This window comes from Spinacia oleracea, chromosome 2 (assembly GCF_020520425.1).
Source record: "Spinacia oleracea cultivar Varoflay chromosome 2, BTI_SOV_V1, whole genome shotgun sequence".
NCBI lineage: Eukaryota > Viridiplantae > Streptophyta > Magnoliopsida > Caryophyllales > Amaranthaceae > Spinacia > Spinacia oleracea.
In genome coordinates this window covers 101027659-101050599 of record NC_079488.1, presented here as the reverse complement: position 1 = coordinate 101050599, position 22941 = coordinate 101027659, and the positions used below count along the sequence as shown (strand labels likewise).

At 35.4% G+C, this 22941-nt stretch overlaps 3 protein-coding genes and 1 long non-coding RNA gene across 6 annotated transcripts; 2 read left to right on the top strand and 2 right to left on the bottom strand.

Moving 5' to 3' along the window:
* Window positions 1–1070: 1070 nt before the first annotated feature.
* On the bottom strand, window positions 1071–3727 carry LOC130468048 (uncharacterized). The gene is made up of 2 exons (XM_056837506.1): window positions 3492–3727; window positions 1071–2624 (listed from the first exon to the last, which is right to left on the bottom strand). The coding sequence occupies exon 2, from the start codon at window positions 1853–1855 to the stop codon at window positions 1217–1219; it is 639 nt and encodes a 212-aa protein (XP_056693484.1). The 5' UTR covers window positions 1856–2624; window positions 3492–3727; the 3' UTR covers window positions 1071–1216.
* Window positions 3728–7572: 3845 nt separating this feature from the next.
* LOC110803133 (pathogenesis-related protein PR-1 type-like) lies at window positions 7573–8349 on the top strand. Its single transcript, XM_022008613.2, has one exon. It carries the CDS (start codon window positions 7631–7633, stop codon window positions 8132–8134), a length of 504 nt encoding a protein of 167 aa, XP_021864305.1. The 5' UTR covers window positions 7573–7630; the 3' UTR covers window positions 8135–8349.
* Window positions 8350–15483: 7134 nt separating this feature from the next.
* Window positions 15484–16160, top strand: LOC110803134 (pathogenesis-related protein PRB1-3-like). The gene has a single exon (XM_022008614.2). The coding sequence runs from the start codon at window positions 15512–15514 to the stop codon at window positions 16013–16015; it is 504 nt and encodes a 167-aa protein (XP_021864306.1). The 5' UTR covers window positions 15484–15511; the 3' UTR covers window positions 16016–16160.
* A 3541-nt stretch (window positions 16161–19701) lies between these two features.
* LOC130467136 (uncharacterized) lies at window positions 19702–22941 on the bottom strand. 3 transcript variants are annotated; one of them, XR_008927296.1, is made up of 5 exons: window positions 22815–22941; window positions 22481–22644; window positions 21267–21349; window positions 20419–20720; window positions 19702–19837 (listed from the first exon to the last, which is right to left on the bottom strand). It is a non-coding gene; the product is annotated as an uncharacterized lncRNA (long non-coding RNA). The 3 variants fall into 3 exon arrangements; XR_008927295.1 differs by having other exon boundaries at window positions 22481–22935; XR_008927294.1 differs by lacking the exon at window positions 22815–22941 and having other exon boundaries at window positions 22373–22516.

Genomic DNA, 22941 nt, shown 5'->3' with positions numbered 1-22941 from the left:
GATTTGGCTTGTTGCTCCATGTTTTTAAAGTAAAGTGTTTTCAACCTTTAACTTGTTCTTTTACGTATGTTGATATCGAATGTTACTTTCTCTCTGTTCTTGAATACTTGTAATATTTGACTTTTGCACTATTGATGCATTAACTTTGAGCAAAAAAATTCGTGTATTGATATATGGCGCCCGCGTACCCTAAAATTGTCTGCATATTTACATGTAAGGACAGTTCTACCCTTATTTCACCTTCCCTTTTCTAGCAGCCTACTCCAAAATTATTGACATATTAGTAGCATCATAAAGGTTGATTGTTGTATTGGTTGTCATTTCAGGTTTTTTTTTTGAGGGGATTGTGATTTCAGGTTACTAGGTGTATGAGGCTTAGAGGGTAGTTTTTAAACGTCAAGTTCTGGGTTTTTTTAAAGGGGTAATTATATTTTTAAAGGAAACCAAATTTGAAGCAAAAACACAATTCTGAAATAGATTTAAAGGAAATGTTGTATTCTCTTTTAAAAGGAACAAGCTGTTGAATTGTAAAAGTTCCTTAAATTTTGACAATATTGGCACTGCAACATTGTTATCCTTCTCAAATCTCAATGTCACCTAACCTCACACACGTACACCTCCCCCAATAGTACAATTTAGTATGTTATGGAGTTTTTAGAAGTTTCTCAAGGAGATGCTTTAATTTGTGGATTGATGTGGTGACTATCACTTGATTGAAGAGAGTTGATCATTTGGAAGAGAGTGGCTAGGTTTTGAACAAAAGGAATTGTTAAGGAGAAAATTAAGGCAATGACACTTAAGTTTGTGGGAGTGAGATTAATTTGCTGATTTGATCAGCACAACGAGTGTGCGCGTTCACATGTGTGTAATGCTTAGGCTTTGTTGATAAGCGTCATTGTGAATTGTGATTGAATGATGCATTTGGTATTTTCTGTGGCCCTCAACTAATTTGATCGTCATGTTACTGTCTTCAGTCTTAATGTATCTTTTTTCTTACATTTGTTGATTTACCATTTTGTTGATTTAAGTCATATATACTGCATGTACGTTACTAATAGAATTGATTTATCGATATAGATTATAGAGATGAAACAAGATATACCAAAAAAATACTCATTTACTTTATCATGGAAAAATAGAAAAACAAAAAAGTTGACCAAAAAACAAGAATAATGTTGAACATTAAAAAAAAAAACATAACAATATAGATTTAGTTCTACGTATTTATTAATTTGTTGGTTAACACAGCACTAACAAAATTTTTGTATGTGTTGATGTTGTTAAAGTAAGTTGTTTCACCAGGAGAAGACCATACGTCACCGTTACCGATCCAAAGAGAACTGATATTCCATATCACAGTTGTGTCAATTTCATAAATTTCCACTTCTTTTTCTTCTTCTTTCTTCCATCTCATGTCACACCGTACAACTCCGAGAAGACCCAGATCGTCACCATCGAGGTAAAACTGGAATTCATATCGGGTGGATGGAAGCACGGTTTTCCCACCAAGATCATGTAAATGGTCACCATACTTGTAAACACAATGCACTTGCAAAATGCTACTACTATTATCATCACTTTCATGGATTGAATTATTCATGATTTTCCCATGAACTATGGAATCCCGTAGTAAATGTATGATTCCAACATACAACATCAAGGAAATTACAACAACGGCAAAAAGAGAAAGAGTTGTAGTGACATTCACAAAAATGACAGACCTAGAAAAATCAGACCAGCAGCTAAATGTATTCATATCGACGTCTCCATACCAGGCATAACTACCATTGTTATTATCATGATTATGATCAATCACATTAATGTCCGTCACCTTCGCAACACGACCGGCTACCATTTTTCAAATGAAAAAATATATTAATGGTGGAATTGGGTTCATTGAGACTTGAGTGAGCTACAGAATTCAAGTGTTGTAAAATATATTAAGGGTTAGTTAAGTAAATAATTAGTTAGCCTAATAAGCGCCTAAATATCCTCCTTGTATCATGTATATGTTGTTAAAATCGGTTAATGAAATTCTCGCCAGAATTACTAACACTAATTTTTATTTAATAAAAGCTAGAATCATGATAACGTTAACATTGCATCAATTAATAGTCGTTTTAATTAACACAACTATAAGAAACTTCTAAATTAAGTTAAACTAGTTTTTTGGCCCGGGCTATGCATAACATAAGGTAACGTAAGGCACCAATGAATGATAAAAATGTAATTTCTGATAATTTATTTTATAAATCGTATATATTAGCGGTAACAATATTATACAATACATACATACATTTGCAATTGCAACCTTTTTATTTGAGGGTTTTTAATTGACGTCCGCATAAGCTAAAAACGCCCGCGTATTTATAGTAAAATGACGTTTATGCCCTTTACCTCCTCTCCCCCTTTCCTCTCCCCTTGACTTGTTCGGCTGTTCCTCTGTATTGCCGACAACACTCCAACCACCGCCGACCACCCACCCTCCAAAAAATCCGGCCAGCCTCCCTCCGAAAACTCCGGCCACCCTCTTACTCTGCTCTGCTCTGACCACCAACAACTTTTAATATTGCCTAACATTTTTGGATCAGATTCGTGGGTATAGAAGATAATTGCTTGATATTCTGTCAATATATAAAAGGCTTTACAAGGCTAATTACCATAATAGAAGATAATTGCTTACTGTGCTGATATTCTATCAAAATATACAAGGCTTAATTGCTAGCTACTGTGCGTAATTTACTCCTATAATTGTGGAGAGAGTTGACTGATTTGTTAGGTTAACGTTAGGGAATCGTACCGAATATTAGCATTAAACATAATTATGCTAAATCTTACTCCGTATTCTGTATTACCATTGAGATGAGATTACATTTTCTATGGTGTGAATTGTGAGTCTAAATTTGGCGGCTCTGTTCGTGGCTCCCCTTCACCCGAAGAGAGGCACCACGCCACCTCCGTCAAATCCACCGCCTGGGCCGCTGCGTCAGGTACGGTTGATTTTTTTTTTTTTTATCTTTATGAAACCCTGCTGCCGCCCAAAGATGGTGGCTCGTACCATGGTACAACAGCTCTGAATTAGCGGCTGCAACCATGGCTCAGCCACAGATCTTGCGCGGCTTAGCCATGGTCGCCACCGCTAATTCGGAGTGGCAGTACCATGACACTCCCCGCCTTCCTTGGGCGGCACTCTTAATTTTTATTTTTTTTAAATCTTTTGATTCAATTGAAATATAAATCACCATTTTACAATAATATGATATAAGATAGAAGTCTATATGAATTAGGAAACCTACGCATAGCTTAGTTATAACATAACTCTACTACATATGATATTCTATCATATAGGATAACTGCGTTATCCACAATAAATTCACAAACTAAGTAACAAAATTAAACCCTGGATTCATCAAAACAATATAAAAATGGTGCAAAATGAATAGAACATGGAAATCACGGTAATTAGAAAGATATTATCTCAGAAACAATACCTAGGCCCATTAACGGTGGCGAGATAAACCGGAGCTCCATCACCAACACTTAGAGTGTAAAAAATAAACTTTTAAGTTTCTTATATATTAAATGTAAAAAAAAAGTGAAAATCAGCTCACATACTAGAGCTTTAAGTGATATGATGTTCATTGAATAAGATATGTGGTCTTATGTTCCTATTCGTATGTATTTTGGCACCGTTCTATTCGACTTATTTTGACTTAAATTATATTATCTTTAACTTATTTTATTTGAAAAAAAAACTTATTTTGTTTGAAATAAACTTATTTGTTTGTGAAAATATATTAACAAATATTAGTTTTTTTCCTTTTATTTTCCTGAACTTATATTATTTGAACTTAACTGAACTTATATTATTTGAACTTAACTGAACTTATATTATTTGAACTTAACTGAAGTGTGAAATATGTCGAACAAAACAGAACTGTAAGATTATTGACAGTGAAACAAATAAATAAAGTCGTGTTATTCATTTACAATTACGTAAATGAGAAGTTTTGTATGTGGGACTATATGATGGAGAAATTCGGAAAGTGCATGGAATAATTTTGTTATGATCTTGTGGACTCATTTTCGCACTCCATGGCAGCCAATAAATTCACTCGATAAATTTTAAAAATTGGACATTTATATTTCTTTAACTTAGTTATGTAATTGATCGAATCTATTTCATATTTGTATTATTTGACAAGATACATGACTATTTATCTATCATTAGATATTTAGATAACTAACATTAGTGAGTATAATTTAGATATATAGAAGACATACTTTTACTTATGGTTATCGAAATGGTGTCAAGTCATAAATATTTGACAAATCTATAATTGAACAATTTAGGCCCTGGTTTGAACTACGTACTAACATGTTCATATACTCCGTAAGGACTTATAAGTTCAGCTAAAATAAACATTAATAAGTTTAGGGGGGTGAAAATCAAGTGAATGAAATATATGTTAGAGTGGTCTTTAAAAATGGTGAGTTTTTGTTGTTGAGAATTATCCCACATTGATAGAATAGAGATGGAAGGAGTTTAAATTAGTAGACCACGTTTTATGTTTGTATAGAAGTGGACCTACTAGTTGGGCTAGTGTGGGCTTTAGGTGTGGGAGTGCTTGTGGTGGGCTATTATTCTATTAATATTTAATTACATTTTTTTTTGGTTAATCATGTTATTAGAGGTTAATTAACTTCCTCTTGATCTTATCTCTTTATTTTGAATAGTTACGTTGTTCCAAGTCAGTTTCGGTCGCTTTATATTACTAATTGTTCTCATTAATCTCTATCTTCTTCTCTCTCTATCTCAAAAACTGCTTTCACGTTCATATGGAGATTATTGTTTTGCTACAAACAATCTCAGTTTAGGGAAATCTTGAAAATATCTTAGCCGGTAACCCATAGCAAGAAATAGTGGCATCTTCATCCCATAAATTATTTCTAACATGAAACACAGCCTTATTCACTGAATATTGTGTATCAATGATCAATTTTCTTTGTTAGAGTAGGTCTTTATCTTGAATATATATGTTTGGAATTGAATTGATCGAATTTCAAACGAGTCTATTTTTTTCTCGTTGTATCCAAGAATATTATTTACACAAAACTTGGCCACAAGTTATTTTCTAGACTAAATGGTTTGAACTTTGAAGTATCATCGTTCACTACAAGTTGCATGGAAGTCTTGGAAGTTTGCATATAATTTCAAGATATATGCGTGCTAGCAGCCTAGCTAATTGACTTGTTTAGTCTCTGAATATTCCAAATATCAAAATTTCAAGAGCCTCCCACGAGGCCACGACACATTAAAAATTATCCGATTTGGGAATTGGGAGGATTGTGTTATGGGTCATAAGTGGGTCTGATCCACGTAACTCATTATGAGTTGGATCAAACCTGACCAACTGGCCATCTCTACTCTCGAGTCGCGAGTATCAACATGAATCAAAATGTCAAATGTATTAGTTTCTTTTTTGACATTTAATTATCTCTAGATTATGCTAATTTCTTAATTACGGACAAAGGGAGTACGTACTTAATTGAAAAAAGAGGATCTTATACGACGCAGTTCCGATTTTCTGCCACTTAATTCCTCATGTGTTAATTAGTCAAGAGAAGGCTATGCACGTCCTTGATGAATAGCATCAGCAAAATGACGTGATTTGTATAACTTATTATATTAGTAGCCACATCCTTTTCATTACCGTTACTAATTTCATTTTGCAGGACAAATTAAGCTTCTATTAACTGTACGTACGTACACTAATAATAAATTCTTGAAAACTCTTACACAAGTGATCACAAGTTGTTCATCTACATGTTAGTTCTACGTACGTTGTCGTAAAAACACACACGTTACTTGCACGTTTGTAACAGACAACTCTTACGATCCATTTGATAGGCAATAATTTCAAACAAGGTTGCAGGGGCAGAATTAGGGTGTTGGCAGAGGTCATGACCTGGTCCCCACTTGTTTTACTTATTAAAATATCTACCCAACTCTATTTGTTTTATTACTTTATTTCATTCAATTCTTCTTCTTAATACTCGTGTCCGGTCAAGTGTATCTCTTAAATAAGTACGGAGGAGTATGTTTAAAAATTAGTTATCCATCTATTACTCACTCCGTTCTATAATGTTCCTCACTTTTCCATTATGTGCGGTCTTCAATGCACTACTTTGACCATTAATAGTTTTAATTTCGCATTAGTAAAAATTATAAAAAATTTATATTTAGAAAATTTATATTGAAACGAATCCAATGAGATACCACAAGTTAATATTTTTCTCTTAATTATGCTACTAATTGCGGTCAAACTTTGACCATATGAATAGTAAACATGAGGAACATTATGGAACACAGGGAGTACATTCTATTAAAATTTTGTCCCAAAAAATCTCTTATTTATATTCTATCCTTTTTAATTTATCATTTATGTATGAAAAAAAAAAAATTATATATTAAGGAAATAATATATGACACATAATAATAACTTGCTAAAAATGATACCATTTTTTTTGTAATATGTTAGTCAAATCGTTCGTATTGGATGATTATAAATGAGTATCTTACAGATTTATTAATTGTGTTGTAACTTTAGGGAGAAAAATATTTCAATCAAATATACTCCATCCGTTCTTAAATATTAGTCATGTTTTGACTTTTCAACTTGTTTCAACTCAACGTTTAAACGCAAATATTTCCAAATACGTATGTTAAAAAAATATTAAATTTGATATTGTTAAACTACACATTAAAACAAACAAAATAAGATCTCACATGAATATGTTTTAAAGTACGTATTGGAAAGAAATTAGAAGATTCTCTTCAATTGTGAATAGTGCCAAGACTCCAAAAGGAACTAATATTCGAGAACGGAGGGAGTATTATAAAAAATAGTCAAATAATATATTTTATAATATTCGTGCATTCATAGGACCTAACCTAGTATGCATTATAAAACACATGTTTAATAAATGGTAATCTCACCTTGAAAGTACGGAGTAGAAGTTATTATAGGTCATAGTATGAATCTAATTTCTGGTTTCGCCCCTACAAAGCTGTAATTAAATTAAGGATGATTGGCTCCGAGCAAAACGTACTAAATGGCGAGAGACCATGGATAAGATGTACTTCCTCCGTTTCTGAAAGTTCTTTACGCTTTGGAATATGTGCCCAAAATATGAAAACATTGACCGTAAATTCTCACTATTATATACATCAAAACGTTACATGTAAGATCTTGTTAAATTGGTCTCGGTGTGTATTTTCAGAATATCATCTTTTTATAATTTTTTCACATACCAAATCGGATATATTAGTAGTTTAATATTGCATTGGAGTCCGTATAAATAGTAACTGTAAAGAAGTTTCTGAAACGAAGGTATTACTATATTATTCGAGTGCTAAGAATTCTATTCATAATTTCATGATCTAGCTATGACAATCTAAAACTTTGAATATTCAACCTCTACTAATTAAATGCCACCTTCCCAATTTGCATTGCAAAGAAAATTCAAGCACCCTTCCCCCCTATAAAAAAAACCATAACCCATGCATTATTCTTCATTAAAACTTATCCATTCTTGATTAGATAAGTAACAATTTCATTAAGAAAAAATGTTGTCCAAAAACTTTGCATTATTTTCATGTTTCATTTTCATAACCCTAGCCCTAACCCTTACCCAAATGTGCCATGCACAAAATTCCCCACAAGATTATGTTAACGCCCACAACGCTGCCAGGGCGGCGGTGGGCGTTGGAAACATACAATGGGACAACCAAGTAGCCGCCTTCGCCCAACAATATGCCAACCAAAGGAAGGGTGATTGTGCTATGCGACACTCCGGTGGTGGTGGCAAGTACGGCGAGAACTTGGCCGCCGGTAGTGGTGCATTTATGACCGGTACGGCGGCGGTACAAATGTGGGTTAATGAAAAGGCGGATTATAACTATAATTCCAATACTTGTGCCCCTAATAAGGTGTGTGGGCATTATACTCAAGTGGTTTGGCGTAACTCAGTTCGTGTTGGTTGTGCTAGGGTTCAGTGTAACAATGGTTGGTTCTTTGTTACTTGTAACTATGATCCTCCTGGTAACTATGTTGGACAGAAACCTTACTGAAGTACACCGTCTAAGGCGGCCGGAGGTCTTGGAACGTATATCTATATATTTTAATTAATTAAGCTTGTTGTTTAAAAATAAAGTGTGAATCGCCTCGATTAATAGCTAGAGCTTAATTGCATGTGGTGATAATATTCACTGTGTATGTAAGATTGTAAGGTGTGTTGAGAGAGAAACAAATTAAATAAATTATAAAGTGCATTATCTTTGATTTATATGTAGTATATATATAATTTATCTCTATTATATAAAGGAACAGCTGAGGTTATTTCAGTAATTACACTTTTCGTGTCCCCTTTGGAATTTACAACAATACCCTCCACATCTTTCACATTTCGTGTCCCTTTGACGCCTTACTGGCCACTGTTCCAAAACCCTAAATCAAGAGAGAATGAAAACGTGCAGAGGAGAGAGAAAGGAAACTGGAATCTTGAACTTTGACGGCCGAATACCCTTTCAACACTGAGAACAACCATTGCTCTATCGCGAACTCCGGCGGTAGAGTTATCCGTAGCCCGGCGCTCTCCTTCTTTTCCCCTTTTCTTTCTTCACCGGAGTTCATTCAATTTTTCTAGGGGTTTTAATCGATCCCCGGTTTTCTAAAAACGGTCTAATTTTCTCGAAAAGGTGAAAACTGGTGGTGCGGCGTATGCGACATTAGGGGAGGAGAAGCAGAGTGTTTTCTCGCATATCAAAGGTATGGTTTGACGATCCGCCGGCGCCGCCCGTAGAGGAGGAAAAGAAGGTGGAGGAGGGGGAAAAGGAGGAGAAGGTGGCGGAGGAAGAGAAGAAAGCGGAGGTGGAGGAGGAGAAAAAAAGATCAGGAGGTTAAAACTGAAGAGGAGAAACCACCGGTAGCAAATCCACCATCGGATACGGCAGTTGAAGTTGTTAATCCGCCGGTTGCCAAAAATTTATCTCAAGAATTTGTAGGTATCTCTTTTCTCTTTCTAATTTTGTTGATTGATTTTATTAGTTGATTTTCTTATCCATACTCATTGCTGAACTTATGGAAATTTAATTGGATTATTCTAGCTTGAAATTTCTGGATTTTTCAGACTAATTTGACTTGATTATAGAAAAATATGATGCTTTAATGTGTATCCCTGACTTTTTTTTTCAGAGTTAAAGAATTTGGTTCCACTTAATTAGGCAAACAATAATTATTGTAGTGAAGTTCCTGGTACTTTGAGGAATTTGAGTAGGTTGAAAATAATCTAAGTGAGATGCCAGAATTGAAGCTGCAATTGGACCAATTTAATGTGTGATAAAATAATTTAAATGGGTCAATTCCGGTTAGTGTTAGCTCAATGCCTGTTACTGCTTTTCAGGGTTATAAGCTTTGTGGAAAATCCCTTCAAATTTTCCCTGACCTTGCTGTTTGTAATGGGTTTATTCCATCGCGTGTATTACTATTACTGATGTTTCACGAACCCAAGACTAAGATAGTAAGATCAAATCCCGTATACATCGATCATTGTCTTTGTGGCTTATGTTGTTAGTTGGATGTTGTTTACTATATTTAGTATGATTAAATTCGGAACTATGTTTTTTTATTCAATTAATTTGGTGTTGGTTGGTGTTGGTGTTAGGTGGTCATATGGTTTGTTGTTGGTGGTGGTGTTGTGTTAGGTGGTCATATAATTTGATCCTCATCACCTTCTTTAAGACATGTTTGTTTGATGAATTGTAAAATCCAAAGTCTCTACTACATTTATCAAACAGAAATTATTTTGGTTTCAGGTGCAGCTCATATGGTGTTTCCTAGGCTGTTCATTCCAGATTTGGGCACTCTTTGGGAGTGTATTGGCTTGCTTCCCAAACTGTCCATGTGCTTCGTAATCATCATGTATGTAATTTCAGCTTCATTTTATGTGTGAGGGAACAGAAGGACATACATTTAAATTCTTATTTTCTCAGCGCATGGAACTTGATATTGCCTTCTGTCTGAGGTTAGTTGTTTCATCAGATTTTGGTTTTAGTTTCCTTCATTTTTAGTATGAATTTTGATTTATTATCAAAGAAGATGAACTTCGGGTGGAAATTAAGAAATTTGAGTTTATAGGATTTGTGTAATTGCTGATAAAAATTTGTTATGCATTTTTTTACAGAGCAAAAAGTAGAAACGAGGTGGTGGATTCAGTGTCAGAACCTCCTAAAGGTGAGATCTTTAGCTGGTTTTTTTGGATATTTAATGCTTAATATTCTTTCTTTTGGATAATAATGCTTAATTACAACTTTTGAAATTCTGGATTTTGTATGTTTGAGCAGAAAAGCTGTTTCTCTTTGATTTTTGTAGAAAATTTCCAAATCAATTTTCTGGGGTTTTGTATATATTTAGACCCATAAATTGGCCTGAAAAAAGGTTGATGAAATGTATTATTTTTCTATTTAACAGAAAAGGAGAATGTGAATCAGATTCTATATTCATGTTCACCGCCCCAAAAGGTTTGATTTTTTAAATCAGATAGAGATAAATTAATTTGGGGAGGATTAAGAAGTTTATTTTAATTTTATTTCTATTTATTAAACTTAAATGATTTTGGAATTAAACCTGTAAACGAGCTTCATTTTTCTCAATTTTAATGAACTAATTTCCCCATTTTTATTTCTCACCGTCGTCAGGTTGCACCAATACGGATTTTCGGCTACTCTTGCTTTCCTCATTTCTATTTGGGTTTTCAGGTATGTATGCCGGTTGCCGGCTACTCTTGCTTTCCGCATTGTCTATTTCGATCAATAATTTGAAATTTCAGGTATGCTCTACTCTTGCTTTCTTCATTGTCATTTTCTAAATAAATCTCTACCGTATTTAAAAAAATAAGTTGTGTTCTCACTAGATAGTTTAGCCGGAGTCCGGAGACACCACTATCAGTGTTTGAGCAACCGTTAATCCCCATGTAAGTCCCCTTACCTTTTACTGTTTTCTTCATATCGTTTTCTTTTAATTGTAATTTGAATTTAATTAGTTCAGTTGAAAGAAAGATTTCAAGTTATGTTACCTCCTACATTCTATATATAGGTGTCAATGTTCATCATTCTAGATCATCTAAACTACCTTTCTCTTATATCATTCTATGTATGTCTTGCAACCTCTTTTCCAAATTGTAATCTGCAATCTCTAAGAAAGAAAATGGAACTATGGATTTGGCGACAGCTGCAGCTGTGATGACTGCAACTGCAACATATATATTCCCTTCTTGAAGATTTCTTCTAGCATAATAAAGTGCTTACAATCTATGTTTGGTTAGCTACTAAGTTTGAGTTGTGGATAGTGATTGTTCTTCTAAGACAATTAGATTATGCTAGAAAACATATTGTATTTGCATGATTAATATATGTCAGTCTGACATAGTTCGAATTCATTTTGCAGGATGTATGGAAGGACGGGGTGCGGATGTGGAGATGATTGCAGCTGCGACCCATGCACCTGCGAATAAACGCACTTACCCTCCTGACTCCTGTATTACGAATATGAGATGTTTTATTTCCTATCAAATATGATTGTAATGTGAACCGAATAAATAGGCCATGGCATCTTCAGGTCTGGTGTATATCTTGATCCGTTGATGTTTCATGGTCAATCAGTTTGTGACTGTAATTAATTCTGTACTGATTGCTGAACTAAAAGAAATTTTTGAACAGGTAATAATTGAATTGATCTGTGCATTTCCAGGATGAACTTAATTTGGATTTAGAAAGCTGCTTAAGTACAATGTTGCTGGTTATTATGCATTTTATTGAAATAAGCATATAATCTCGCACGCATCGCGTGCATATAAGACTAGTATATATTATTAAAACTCCAAGTTAATACATGTCATTTCGATCTGTGTGTCACGATGAGTTAACAATAACAATGTACTCCCTCTGTCTCTTTTTGTTCTTTACGTTTTCCTTTTGGGGTATTTCAAAATGTTTTTTACATTTCCTTTTATATTATCACATAAATGACTTATTATTCTATCAAAATTTGTGTCCAATTATTATTTTAACCAATTAAATTCATTGAGTCATTTAATCTCCCACACTTTTTTATTGGGACATTAAATTTTTCTCATTTTCCAATATCAGAATTTTGATAAAAGTGAAAACATTATAAATAAACGTAATTTATCTTGTTTAAATAAAAAAAAATAAGGAATCTCGATGCAAATTAATTAATCGTTAAAACGCGTGAAAAGTACCAAACGTAAAGAATAAAAAGAGACGGATGGAGTAGAATCTTAACGAAATTTTCATTTCAAAATAAGGACATTAATTAATCAATTAGATTTGAAATTAAATTACTCAAAATTTAAAGAGATGTCACTTTGAGTTTCATCTCAAAATAAGGACCTTAATTTGTTCAACTCTATCCATCATTATTTTATTAATTATAAATTCAAAAATGAAAAAAAAAGGTTGCTACATGTTCTACCAAATTTTTTCATGTAGTAAAATACTTCGTATAATATCTTATAAGTGACGCTACATATTACGTACTGTTGGGGTGTTAAAATGGGCCCACCATTTTAACCTAAAAGCCAATAAAATCCACTCAAGCCCAATATCCCTTACAAGGCCTCAAAGGCCCAACAAAGGCACTATATATACCCCTCAAAGGGCAAGGTAAAGGGGCCATTCTCTAACCCTAGAGAAGCCACCCTACTCTCTCTCTCCCCTAAACACCTCATTTTATACATCAATTGTATTGACTTGAGCGTCGGAGGCTCCGCCTCGGGGACCCCTCCTTGGCCCGGAGTTCATCTTGCAGGCACCGTACGTGATCGGAACTCAAGACATCAAGGACGCTCCTTCCATCGTTTCAACCCCGGAACAATTTGGCGCCGTCTGTGGGGAGCAATTTTTAACCTCGCTCTTCAAATCCGGAGATCTGTTTAAGAACGTGCTTCTAAAATCGGCTCGGATTGTAACATCGGTTCGAGTTGTAATCTCGGAGCGGCTTTTTACCTTCGGCTCGGATTGTAACATCGATTCGAGTTGTAATCTTTGAGCGATTTTTAACCTCGTTCTTCAAATCCGGAGATCTGTTTAAGAACGTGCTTCTAAAATCGGCTCGGATTACAACTCGAACCGATGTTACAATCCGAGCCGATTTTAGAAGCACGTTCTTAAACTGATCTCCGGATTTGAAGAACGAGGTTAAAAATCGCTCAAAGATTACAACTCGAATCGATGTTACAATCCGAGCCGAAGGTAAAAAGCCGCTCCGAGATTACAACTCGAACCGATGTTACAATCCGAGCCGATTTTAGAAGCACGTTCTTAAACAGATCTCCGGATTTGAAGAGCGAGGTTAAAAATCGCTCCGAGATTACAACTCGAATCGATGTTACAGTCCGAGCTGAAGGTAAAATCCGAAGGTAAAAATCCGAAGGATAAAACCGAGCCGAAGGTAAAAATCCGAAGGACAAAACCGAGCCGAAGGTAAAAATCCGAAGGATAAAACCGAGCCGAAGGTAAAAATCCGAAGGATAAAACCGAGCCGAAGGTAAAAATCCGAAGGATAAAACCGAGCCGAAGGTAAAAATCCGAAGGATAAAACCGAGCCGAAGGTAAAAATCCGAAGGACAAAACCGAGCCGAAGGTAAAAATCCGAAGGATAAAACCGAGCCGAAGGTAAAAAACCGAAGGATAAAACCGAGCCGAAGGTAAAAATCCGAAGGACAAAACCGAGCCGAAGGTAAAAATCCGAAGGACAAAACCGAGCCGAAGGACAAAACCGAGCCGAAGGTAAAAATCCGAAGGACAAAAATCCGAAGGTAAAACCCGAGCCGAGATTACAACTCGAACCGATGTTACAATCCGAGCCGAGGTTAAAATTCTGAGCTGAAATCGACTTTCACTTGGAAGTGATCAAAATCAAAACCCAACCCATTTTTCAAATAGAATTGGGTCTGGGGGGCATTTGTTGGGGTGTTAAAATGGGCCCACCATTTTAACCTAAAAGCCAATAAAATCCACTCAAGCCCAATATCCCTTACAAGGCCTCAAAGGCCCAACAAAGGCACTGTATATACCCCTCAAAGGGCAAGGTAAAGGGGCCATTCTCTAACCCTAGAGAAGCCACCCTACTCTCTCTCTCCCCTAAACACCTCATTTTATACATCAATTGTATTGACTTGAGCGTCGGAGGCTCCGCCTCGGGGACCCCTCCTTGGCCCGGAGTTCATCTTGCAGGCACCGTACGTGATCGGAACTCAAGACATCAAGGACGCTCCTTGCATCGTTTCAACCCCGGAACACGTACTAAGCTTCTATATACTGCGTTGCTTGCGTGATTTTCAGAATGCAGGTAAGCCAACATTAAGAAATTAATATTTCTTACCGTAGAATGACTCGTCTTTTTTTTATGTTGAATGTACCTACAAATTGTTACATTCAATTCCAATCTTTCATAAATTAGTTAGCTAATCACGATTTTTTTTATTTAATCAAATAATTTTTTACAAAGATAAAGATATTTCTACAAGGAATTGCATGTTTATGGTTAGCAAAATAACATAATACTCCATATCAATCAAGGAGAATATTCCTCGTACACTTGTTCCTAAATTCTTTCTTAGTTGCATGATAATGATTTCTTGACTAGTATATATTACTATTCACATAATTTACTTAGACCCATTTTATTTATAGTATATGAAAATAAGTGTTAGCATATAATATATTGATAGCTTCATCTTAATATATATTTTCAAAATATTAATATTTTATAAGTTTTTATAATATATGCTGATGGTCAAAGTTGTACATTGACAAGCGTGTCCAGTCATAACGTTGCGAGTTTTCCGGGACGAATGGAGTATATACTAGTGATTATCAATTTTAATTTGAAAGTATTGATTCCTAGATTTTGTTAATTTAATTAGTTTCCATGACCACTCGATCTCTAGACATCATACTCTCGGCCATAGCCTATAAGTTGCACTGTTGCAGCATCATGATTCATGCCTACGTACCTTAAGCATAAATTAAGGATCAAATATTCAAATTGACAACAAGTGAAGCAACACGTACGTATATATACATTGAACTAAATATAGTAATTAGACTAGTAAAAAAGTAGTCATTTGCCATATTTTAATTAGTATGTTTGCCGTAATCTTTCCATTTTGATACAAGTTGCATTGTTCGTTGAATAATTCGATGCATCTAATCTTATCTTATCAAACATTTTTTACCAATTTGAAGATCTAGATCGAGTACAATCTAGTTAGAGGGTTAAAGCAAGTATGACCTTCATCTTAACTACGCAATTAATTTCATCCTTTTGCACATTTTTACACCTACAAAAACCCCATACCTAATATACATAAATCACTACAAAAAAAAATCATCAAATCGTGAGTAAAAAATCCAAAGCCCCAAAAAATGAATTATTCTACAAAAATCTTTGCATTTGTTACGTGTTTCATCGCCCTAACCCTAGCCCTAACCCAAAAATGTCACTCACAAAATTTACCACAAGACTATGTGGATGCCCACAATACCGCTAGAGCATCAGTGGGAGTCGGAAATATACAATGGAATACTACATTGGCGACCTACGCCCAAAATTATGCCAACACAAGGATCAGTACTTGTGTTATGCAGCATTCTGGTGGACCGTATGGAGAAAACCTCGCGGCTGGTAGCAGCGCCACCTTGACCGGCACAGCTGCAGTAAACCTATGGGTGGGTGAGAAGGTCAATTATGACTACTACACAAATACTTGTGCCCCTGATAAGGTGTGTGGACATTATACTCAAGTAGTTTGGAGTACCTCGGGTCAGCTTGGATGTGCTAGGGTTCAGTGTACTAGTGGGTGGTATTTTATCATCTGTAGTTACTCTGCGCGAGGTAATTATATCGGCCAAAAACCATACGAATTATAAACTTTCTATATATGAAGGTTTAAAGAAAGTGTGGGATTCATCTCACTAGAGTATATGCCATTAAGTTGGTGATAATTATGCTCATTATATATGTAAGCCCGGCCCGTTGAGAGAAAAAAAAAGAAGTTAAATAAGCATACTCGATATACATGTACTACGTACATGAATCTGAGTTTACACGAGTTCTTGTAACACCTTTTCTGATTAATGAATTTTATTATGATCACATGCATTACGTATTCAGTTGGGCATGCGCACCTCTTCCCCCCTACGTACTTAGTATGTAAACAATTTTTTTTTAAAATATCAATAAGATTTTGGCCTAGTATTCCGTAGTAAATATTGTGGGTCGGTGTACGTACAATAGGTCAACAATTTTTTAAAAGGTAAATCTATATTAAAGCAGAGTGATGAGGAATGTGAGGGTTCTAAAACCCCAATTCTCATCTCTCATACTTCGTTATTTTAGGATATTCAGACAACTTAAAAAAAGCAAAAATAAAAAAAGAAGAAACAAATCACCTAAAGTCTAACCAAACAACTAATTTGGAAACCAAAATTGAAATAGGAATAATTAAGAGTATTGGACATGAAAGAATAAGGAAACAATTTAAACCAATTATTCACTTTCAAATTTAATCTCCCAATTAATTAGATCCCTATAATTTTTCAAGTGAAATGAGAAGAAGAATTTTGTTATTTACGAGAAGATATCAACAAAATTAAAGTATATATATACTCCTTAGTCAATTTTGCAGTTTAAAATGTTTTGAGACCATCATGTAAACAAAACATAATTTTAGATACGTTTAATTAGCTACTTACTTCGGGTTTTATGTGCTTAAGACACATACAATATTAGATACGTTTAGGCATTGCCAATAAACATTGTACTCCCACTAGTAGAAAAAACCCTTATTGCAGCGGGCTTTTAAACCCCTGTTGCAGCGTACATCGTATGCTGCAACTGGGGGGCCTGCAACAAGTCTGAACTTGTTGCAGCGTACAATGTTCGCTGCTAAAAGGGGTTTTTTGCAGCGTACATATGTATGTACGCTGCAACAAGTGCCAAAAAATTGGCAAAAATTTGGACTTGTTGCAGCGTACATATATATGTACGCTGCAAAAGACTCAACTTTTTGCAGCGTACATTTATTTGTACGCTGCAACAAGTCTGGAATTTTGCGAAATTTTTTTCCCTTGTTGCAGCGTACAATATATATGTACGCTGCAACAAAGCACTTTTGGCGGGAAAATTCTAATTTTGTTTAGGGATACCTAGAGTGCCTTGCACCAAATATAGAAACCTGTCAAAACAATAATAGAATAACGCAACCTATATAACAAATATAAAAACAACAACTGGAGTTTTGTATACTATATATCCCAAAACCAAAGTGCACATATTACATTTAAATATATGTTCCAATTTCAACATAAACATACATTTTAATATAAAATTTATTCTATAACAACTAAACCAACTCGATCAAGCGCGCTAAAGCCAATAATAAATACTTGCTGGTAAAAAACTTAGCCCATTGCTCACGAACCACATCAAATTCCTCGCATAAGGCGCAATCCTCTGAGTATAGACCTTTACAAACACAGAAATTTAAATTAAACATTAGATTAAATACAAATTAAATATCACATTTTAACATTCAAGAAACTAATGACAATGTCCTAATAGTCTAAAATTAGGACCAAACATAACTCAGCATCAAGAAGACAAGAAGAGTATAAAAAACCATCTCCATACTCTATCAGCAAAGATTCAGAGGCATACCTACCATTAATCACAAATCAGAAACATTATAAACAATAACAGTGTCATCCCCCCCCCCCCCATATGACATGAGTGTACTATGTAAAAAATGGAATCCTGTATAGAACGGTCTCATATAATTAATTGCGCAAATGTAATGACTTTTTAATTATTTGTAGGGTGACAAGACTACTGACCTTATAATTCTTTTAAGTTTTAAGAGATAACTTTCGATGCCTCAGATCTCACACAAAAGATGACTACGTCAATACTTTACAACATAAGAATCCACAAACAGACTTGGCCCAACAGGAAAAATACAATTTATAACAAATCCAGCCAGCTCCACGCAAACTGATTGCATAGTATCAACAACATACCTGTCCTCTCAGTAACAGGAACAATAAATGTTAGGTTATGATATATATGATATTACATAAATCATGCGGAAACAACCATTAACCCAGGATTACATATTATTTACACATAATCATATAGCATAATTTAGATGCATACTCTTTGTTGCGTGCCCTCCCTAGCTGCGCCCGAACCGAACAAGAACAAGTCTTTAGGACTCCAAGTGTCGTCCCTCCGTAGATAGTCCACAACACGTCCGGATCCGCCTTAAGATTGACCAACTAGAATCGCCCTTAAGGTACTAGAATTTTCGGCACTTTTGAGCAAGATGTGTGGCTGAATTTTTCTCTCAAAAACTCACTTTGAATACTTTGAAACTCGTTATAAATTGTGAACCCAGGCCACATATTTATAGGGTTATGGAAAGGGAATTGGAATCCTATTCAGATACAAATTAATTAAACCTAGAATCCTACAAGAACTCTAATTTAATTAATTTATCAAATAGAATTAGGAATTTAATCATTAACCGAACTCTGCACGTTTTAGGAAACGTGCACGAACACAAACACTTACGCACACACACACGGCAGCCACGATGGGCCGCCCATGCGTGCGTGCGAGCAGCAGCCCACGCAGCGAGGCCTGCGCGAGCCATAAGCCCACGCAAGCACCCGCGCGCGCTGCGCGCGCTGTGCGCGCTGCCACGGCCTGCTGGGCCTGGCCTTGCGCTGGGCCTGGCGTGGCTGTTTGTGTGGCGCGCTTGGCTTGCTGGGCGATGGCCTGGCTTCGTGCTGGGCCCTCGTCCGGCAGGCCTTGTCCGATGCTTATTCGTACGATACGCTTCCGATTAAATTTCCGATTCCGGAATTCATTTCCGATACGAACAATATTTAACATTTCCGATTCCGGAATTAATTTCCGTTTCGAACAAATATTTAATATTTCCGTTTCCGGAATTATTTTCCGATTCCGGTAATATTTCCGATTCTGACAATATTTCCGTTTCCGGCAATATTTCCGATTCTGGTAATATTTCCATTTCCGATAATATTTTCCGATACGTACCATGTTTCCGTTTCCGGCAACATCTACGACTTGGATAATATTTATATTTCCGATACGATCCATATTTCCGTTTCCGGTAATATCATCGTTTCCGGAGTATTCATTTCTTGCCTGTGACGATCTCAGCTCCCACTGAAACCAAGATCCGTCGATTCCGAATATCCATAGATAGAGTATTTAATGCCATTAAATACTTGATCCGTTTACGTACTATTTGTGTGACCCTACGGGTTCAGTCAAGAGTAAGCTGTGGATTAATATCATTAATTCCACTTGAACTGAAGCGGCCTCTAGCTAGGCATTCAGCTCACTTGATCTCACTGAATTATTAACTTGTTAATTAATACTGAACCGCATTTATTAGACTTATCATAGAATGCATACTTGGACCAAGGGCATTATTTCCTTCAATAAATCCCTCTATGATTATGTAACACTCGAGGAGAACTTTAAAAGACAAGAACTTTTCTCACCTCAAAAATTCATAGGCATCTTCTTCTTTTCCGTGACCAAGATGGCTAATGTTAGAGGGGATTCGGATAGGGGATAACGGAGTGTAACCTTCCCTTCCCTTCCCTTCAGCATAAGATTTTTAAATTCACAAATAAAACACCATTCATCCTTCCAACCTGCCAGGAGCAGCATAGATGAAAAAGTCATTAAAGATAAACTCAAGTAACAAAGGGATTCAAGTCTCGAGACACTCTAAGCTTAGATACTTGCATTCTTTTGAATGAACCCCTTGAAGGAGATACATCGTCAAAGGTCCGATATAACAGCAGCAAAACATTTGGAGAAAAAAAATACATTTCAAAGGTTCATTGTAGCAAGCCAGGGGTAGAGGTGTATAGACACGCCTATGTTCTATTCATGGAGTAGATAAGAATTGAGATATACATTCTCTGTTCTTTATTATGCAACATGTAGGGGATGCATGGTATTATGGGATCCCGTGAGATGAGGAAGAGACAGAGAGAAAAAATTAGAGGGGACCATGTGATGAGGAGAGAGTAGAAAGATATCATGTGCATATAAGGAAAACTGCAGTAAATATGAAGCTTCCAAATAGAGAAAGATTGCAATTAATATTTTTTTTAATGGAGGAAGTGTAATTTAGCCTTACTCCGGAGCTTTCCGATAGCTGCACACAACGTAAGAGAAATGATAATAAAAAAAATAAATAAAAAAAAAAATAAATAAATAAACTTACCATTCAAAGAGGTATTCGACAAACTCTAATCTTAATGGAATCACAGCAGCGGCCATATTATCTACACTCCCTCTCTCAAAGGCAACGCTTATTATGCAATCAGCTAAAGAATCTGAGCAGGGTGGAGAGACATGTGATCCTGAGAGGTCATCATTCTGGACTTCCCACAGCAGATCACAGACATCCTGCGTGTCCTGCCCCTAAAAAACACCATCAGACGCAGCTATGAGGTAGCTATCAGCCTATCATTGTCATTCAGGAGTTGCCAACCTGTAATCTCAGGAGCAGCTATAACACCATACCTGGAAACCATTAAAAAATATATATATATATGATCCTTAAACAGTTTTATAGAAACTATCAAATAATATATGCACAGACCAGAAGAACATAAAACAATTAAAAAACCACAATCAACCTGACTTCAGAATGTCACTGTGAAGCAGTTTGAAACCTCCCACCAGAGGGGGAAAAAAGAGCATACCAAAGAACCAAGATTTTGTGGTTTTTGCCGCAGGGTTCAGTTTCTTTTATGAGTAAAACTCACCTTTTAAAAGGCACATCCCCAATAGCCATAGACACAGCAAAACATCCATTAACACGAGGAACTCCTCGCAGATTTATTAAAAGAAAATGTCACAAATGCCTTTCTTTCCTTTTTATTAAAAACCTTGAGTTATTTTCCAACACAAAAATTGCCTTCAGAGGATAAGAACGTTTTAAGTTGGTGAAAGCACACACCTTTCATCAATTTTCAGTTCTATCAAGGATTAACTGAAGTGTGTCAAGTGTTGATGCAGTCAAATGTTGAGGAAAACTGAGATTTGATCATAAGCATGTATCCATACCTGAAGCTGAAGGACTAGAATGGGAATCGTTGCCCGTTACTACTGGAGCTGAAGGGGAGGGCTGCACCATGTGTTTCATGCGTCTGAAAAAAGAGAGATTAAAAAAACTCAGATGTCAAAGCAAATCACAGGGAATATAAATTGCTGAAGTAAATCTTTTTTGAAGTTCTTTTGTGGTGAAGGGTGAGCTCTAAGTCTGAACAACAACTATTCTCGCAAGGACCAGAGAAAAGTTCTTAAAACATTGGAGAAAATCTAAGACACATCCAATCCCCCTGATGAGATAAAACCTTCACATACCAATTTACTCAGACGTGCAAATATGCACCTTATAATAGAATATAGTTTAATGAGATTCTGTAAACACAACATATAAGTAAAAGCAGTGCAGTGAGTGTTATAATTCACTTTCAGCTGAGCAAAAGAGTTGCTTCCTTATCTATTTCATGTAAGTAGTTTTTAACTATAAGTGAACAGTTTCTGTTAGTATTCACTCAGAAAAGCACTAGATCTATTGGTATCTGTTTTATTCCTAGAGTTTCCTTCAGTTTTAAGTTTCAAACCACTAGTTTCTACTTTTTAGTAAACGATAATTCAATAGCAAATTATGGGAATAAAACGAATACCAATATTGTATAGACTCCTATTGTAAAGGGTCTGGCAGAAAAGACATGACAGTAAGAACAGCTATAACTCTATAACCCTTATTCACATCACATAATGCATGGAGAAGAAACCTAAATGCAACCCTTATTCACATCACAAGATTTACTTCAGCAAGATTTGCAAAATAGCACAGGGAATATAAATTAAAACCTATAAATAGCAAAGGTATGAAGCTAGAAAACCTCATACTTTGTATCAAATTAAATAAGCAAGAACAAAGTAACCCTAGTTTTCTGAACCCCATATTATTTCATACAGATTCAAACACAAATTTAGATTCTTCAATCAATTAAACAAAGAAATTAACTACATGAACCATAGGCATCAGTAAATCAACTAATTAAATTAATTACAAACAACATTTACCATAATATTTAAACAACAAATCCAACAAAGTTTTCAATAGTTGCATAAATTTAACAAATCAAACAACATTATACCTCATATGCGCTTGTTCTTTCCTCAAAATCAATCAATTCATTTCGTCAATTAATACTTTATCAAGAAACCGATGAAATTCCAAAAGACGAAACCAACAGAGGAGCTACCTTTCTCAACAACCTTAGAGAAAACCAAATCCGCAGACGTCAAAATTAGGGATGCCAAATCAAACCACCAGTAACATGTGAAGGAAGCATGGGTCTAACAAGAGTAGGAAAACCCTCTTCTTCAAGCTTAGCATTCAGCTTCTCTGCTTCTTCAATTGTGTATTCTCTCACATCATCGCTTGCTATTACTCGATTTGAGAAATCTCTTGCTTTTACTACTCCATAATTCCTAACATACCCAACATTAATTTTGTAACCCCATTAAAATTCAACAAAAAAAACCCCCCAAATTTAATTTTTTCATCAAATTTAATTGAAAAATTAGGTTACTCACTTTCTGGGTAAAGAAAACCGAGGCAATGAAATTTCAGCATAAACAGGAGCAGGATTGTTTGCAACTCGAGGAGATCGTCTCACTTGTATAATTTGTTTATCCATAATCCGAGGCTTGCTCGCCTTTT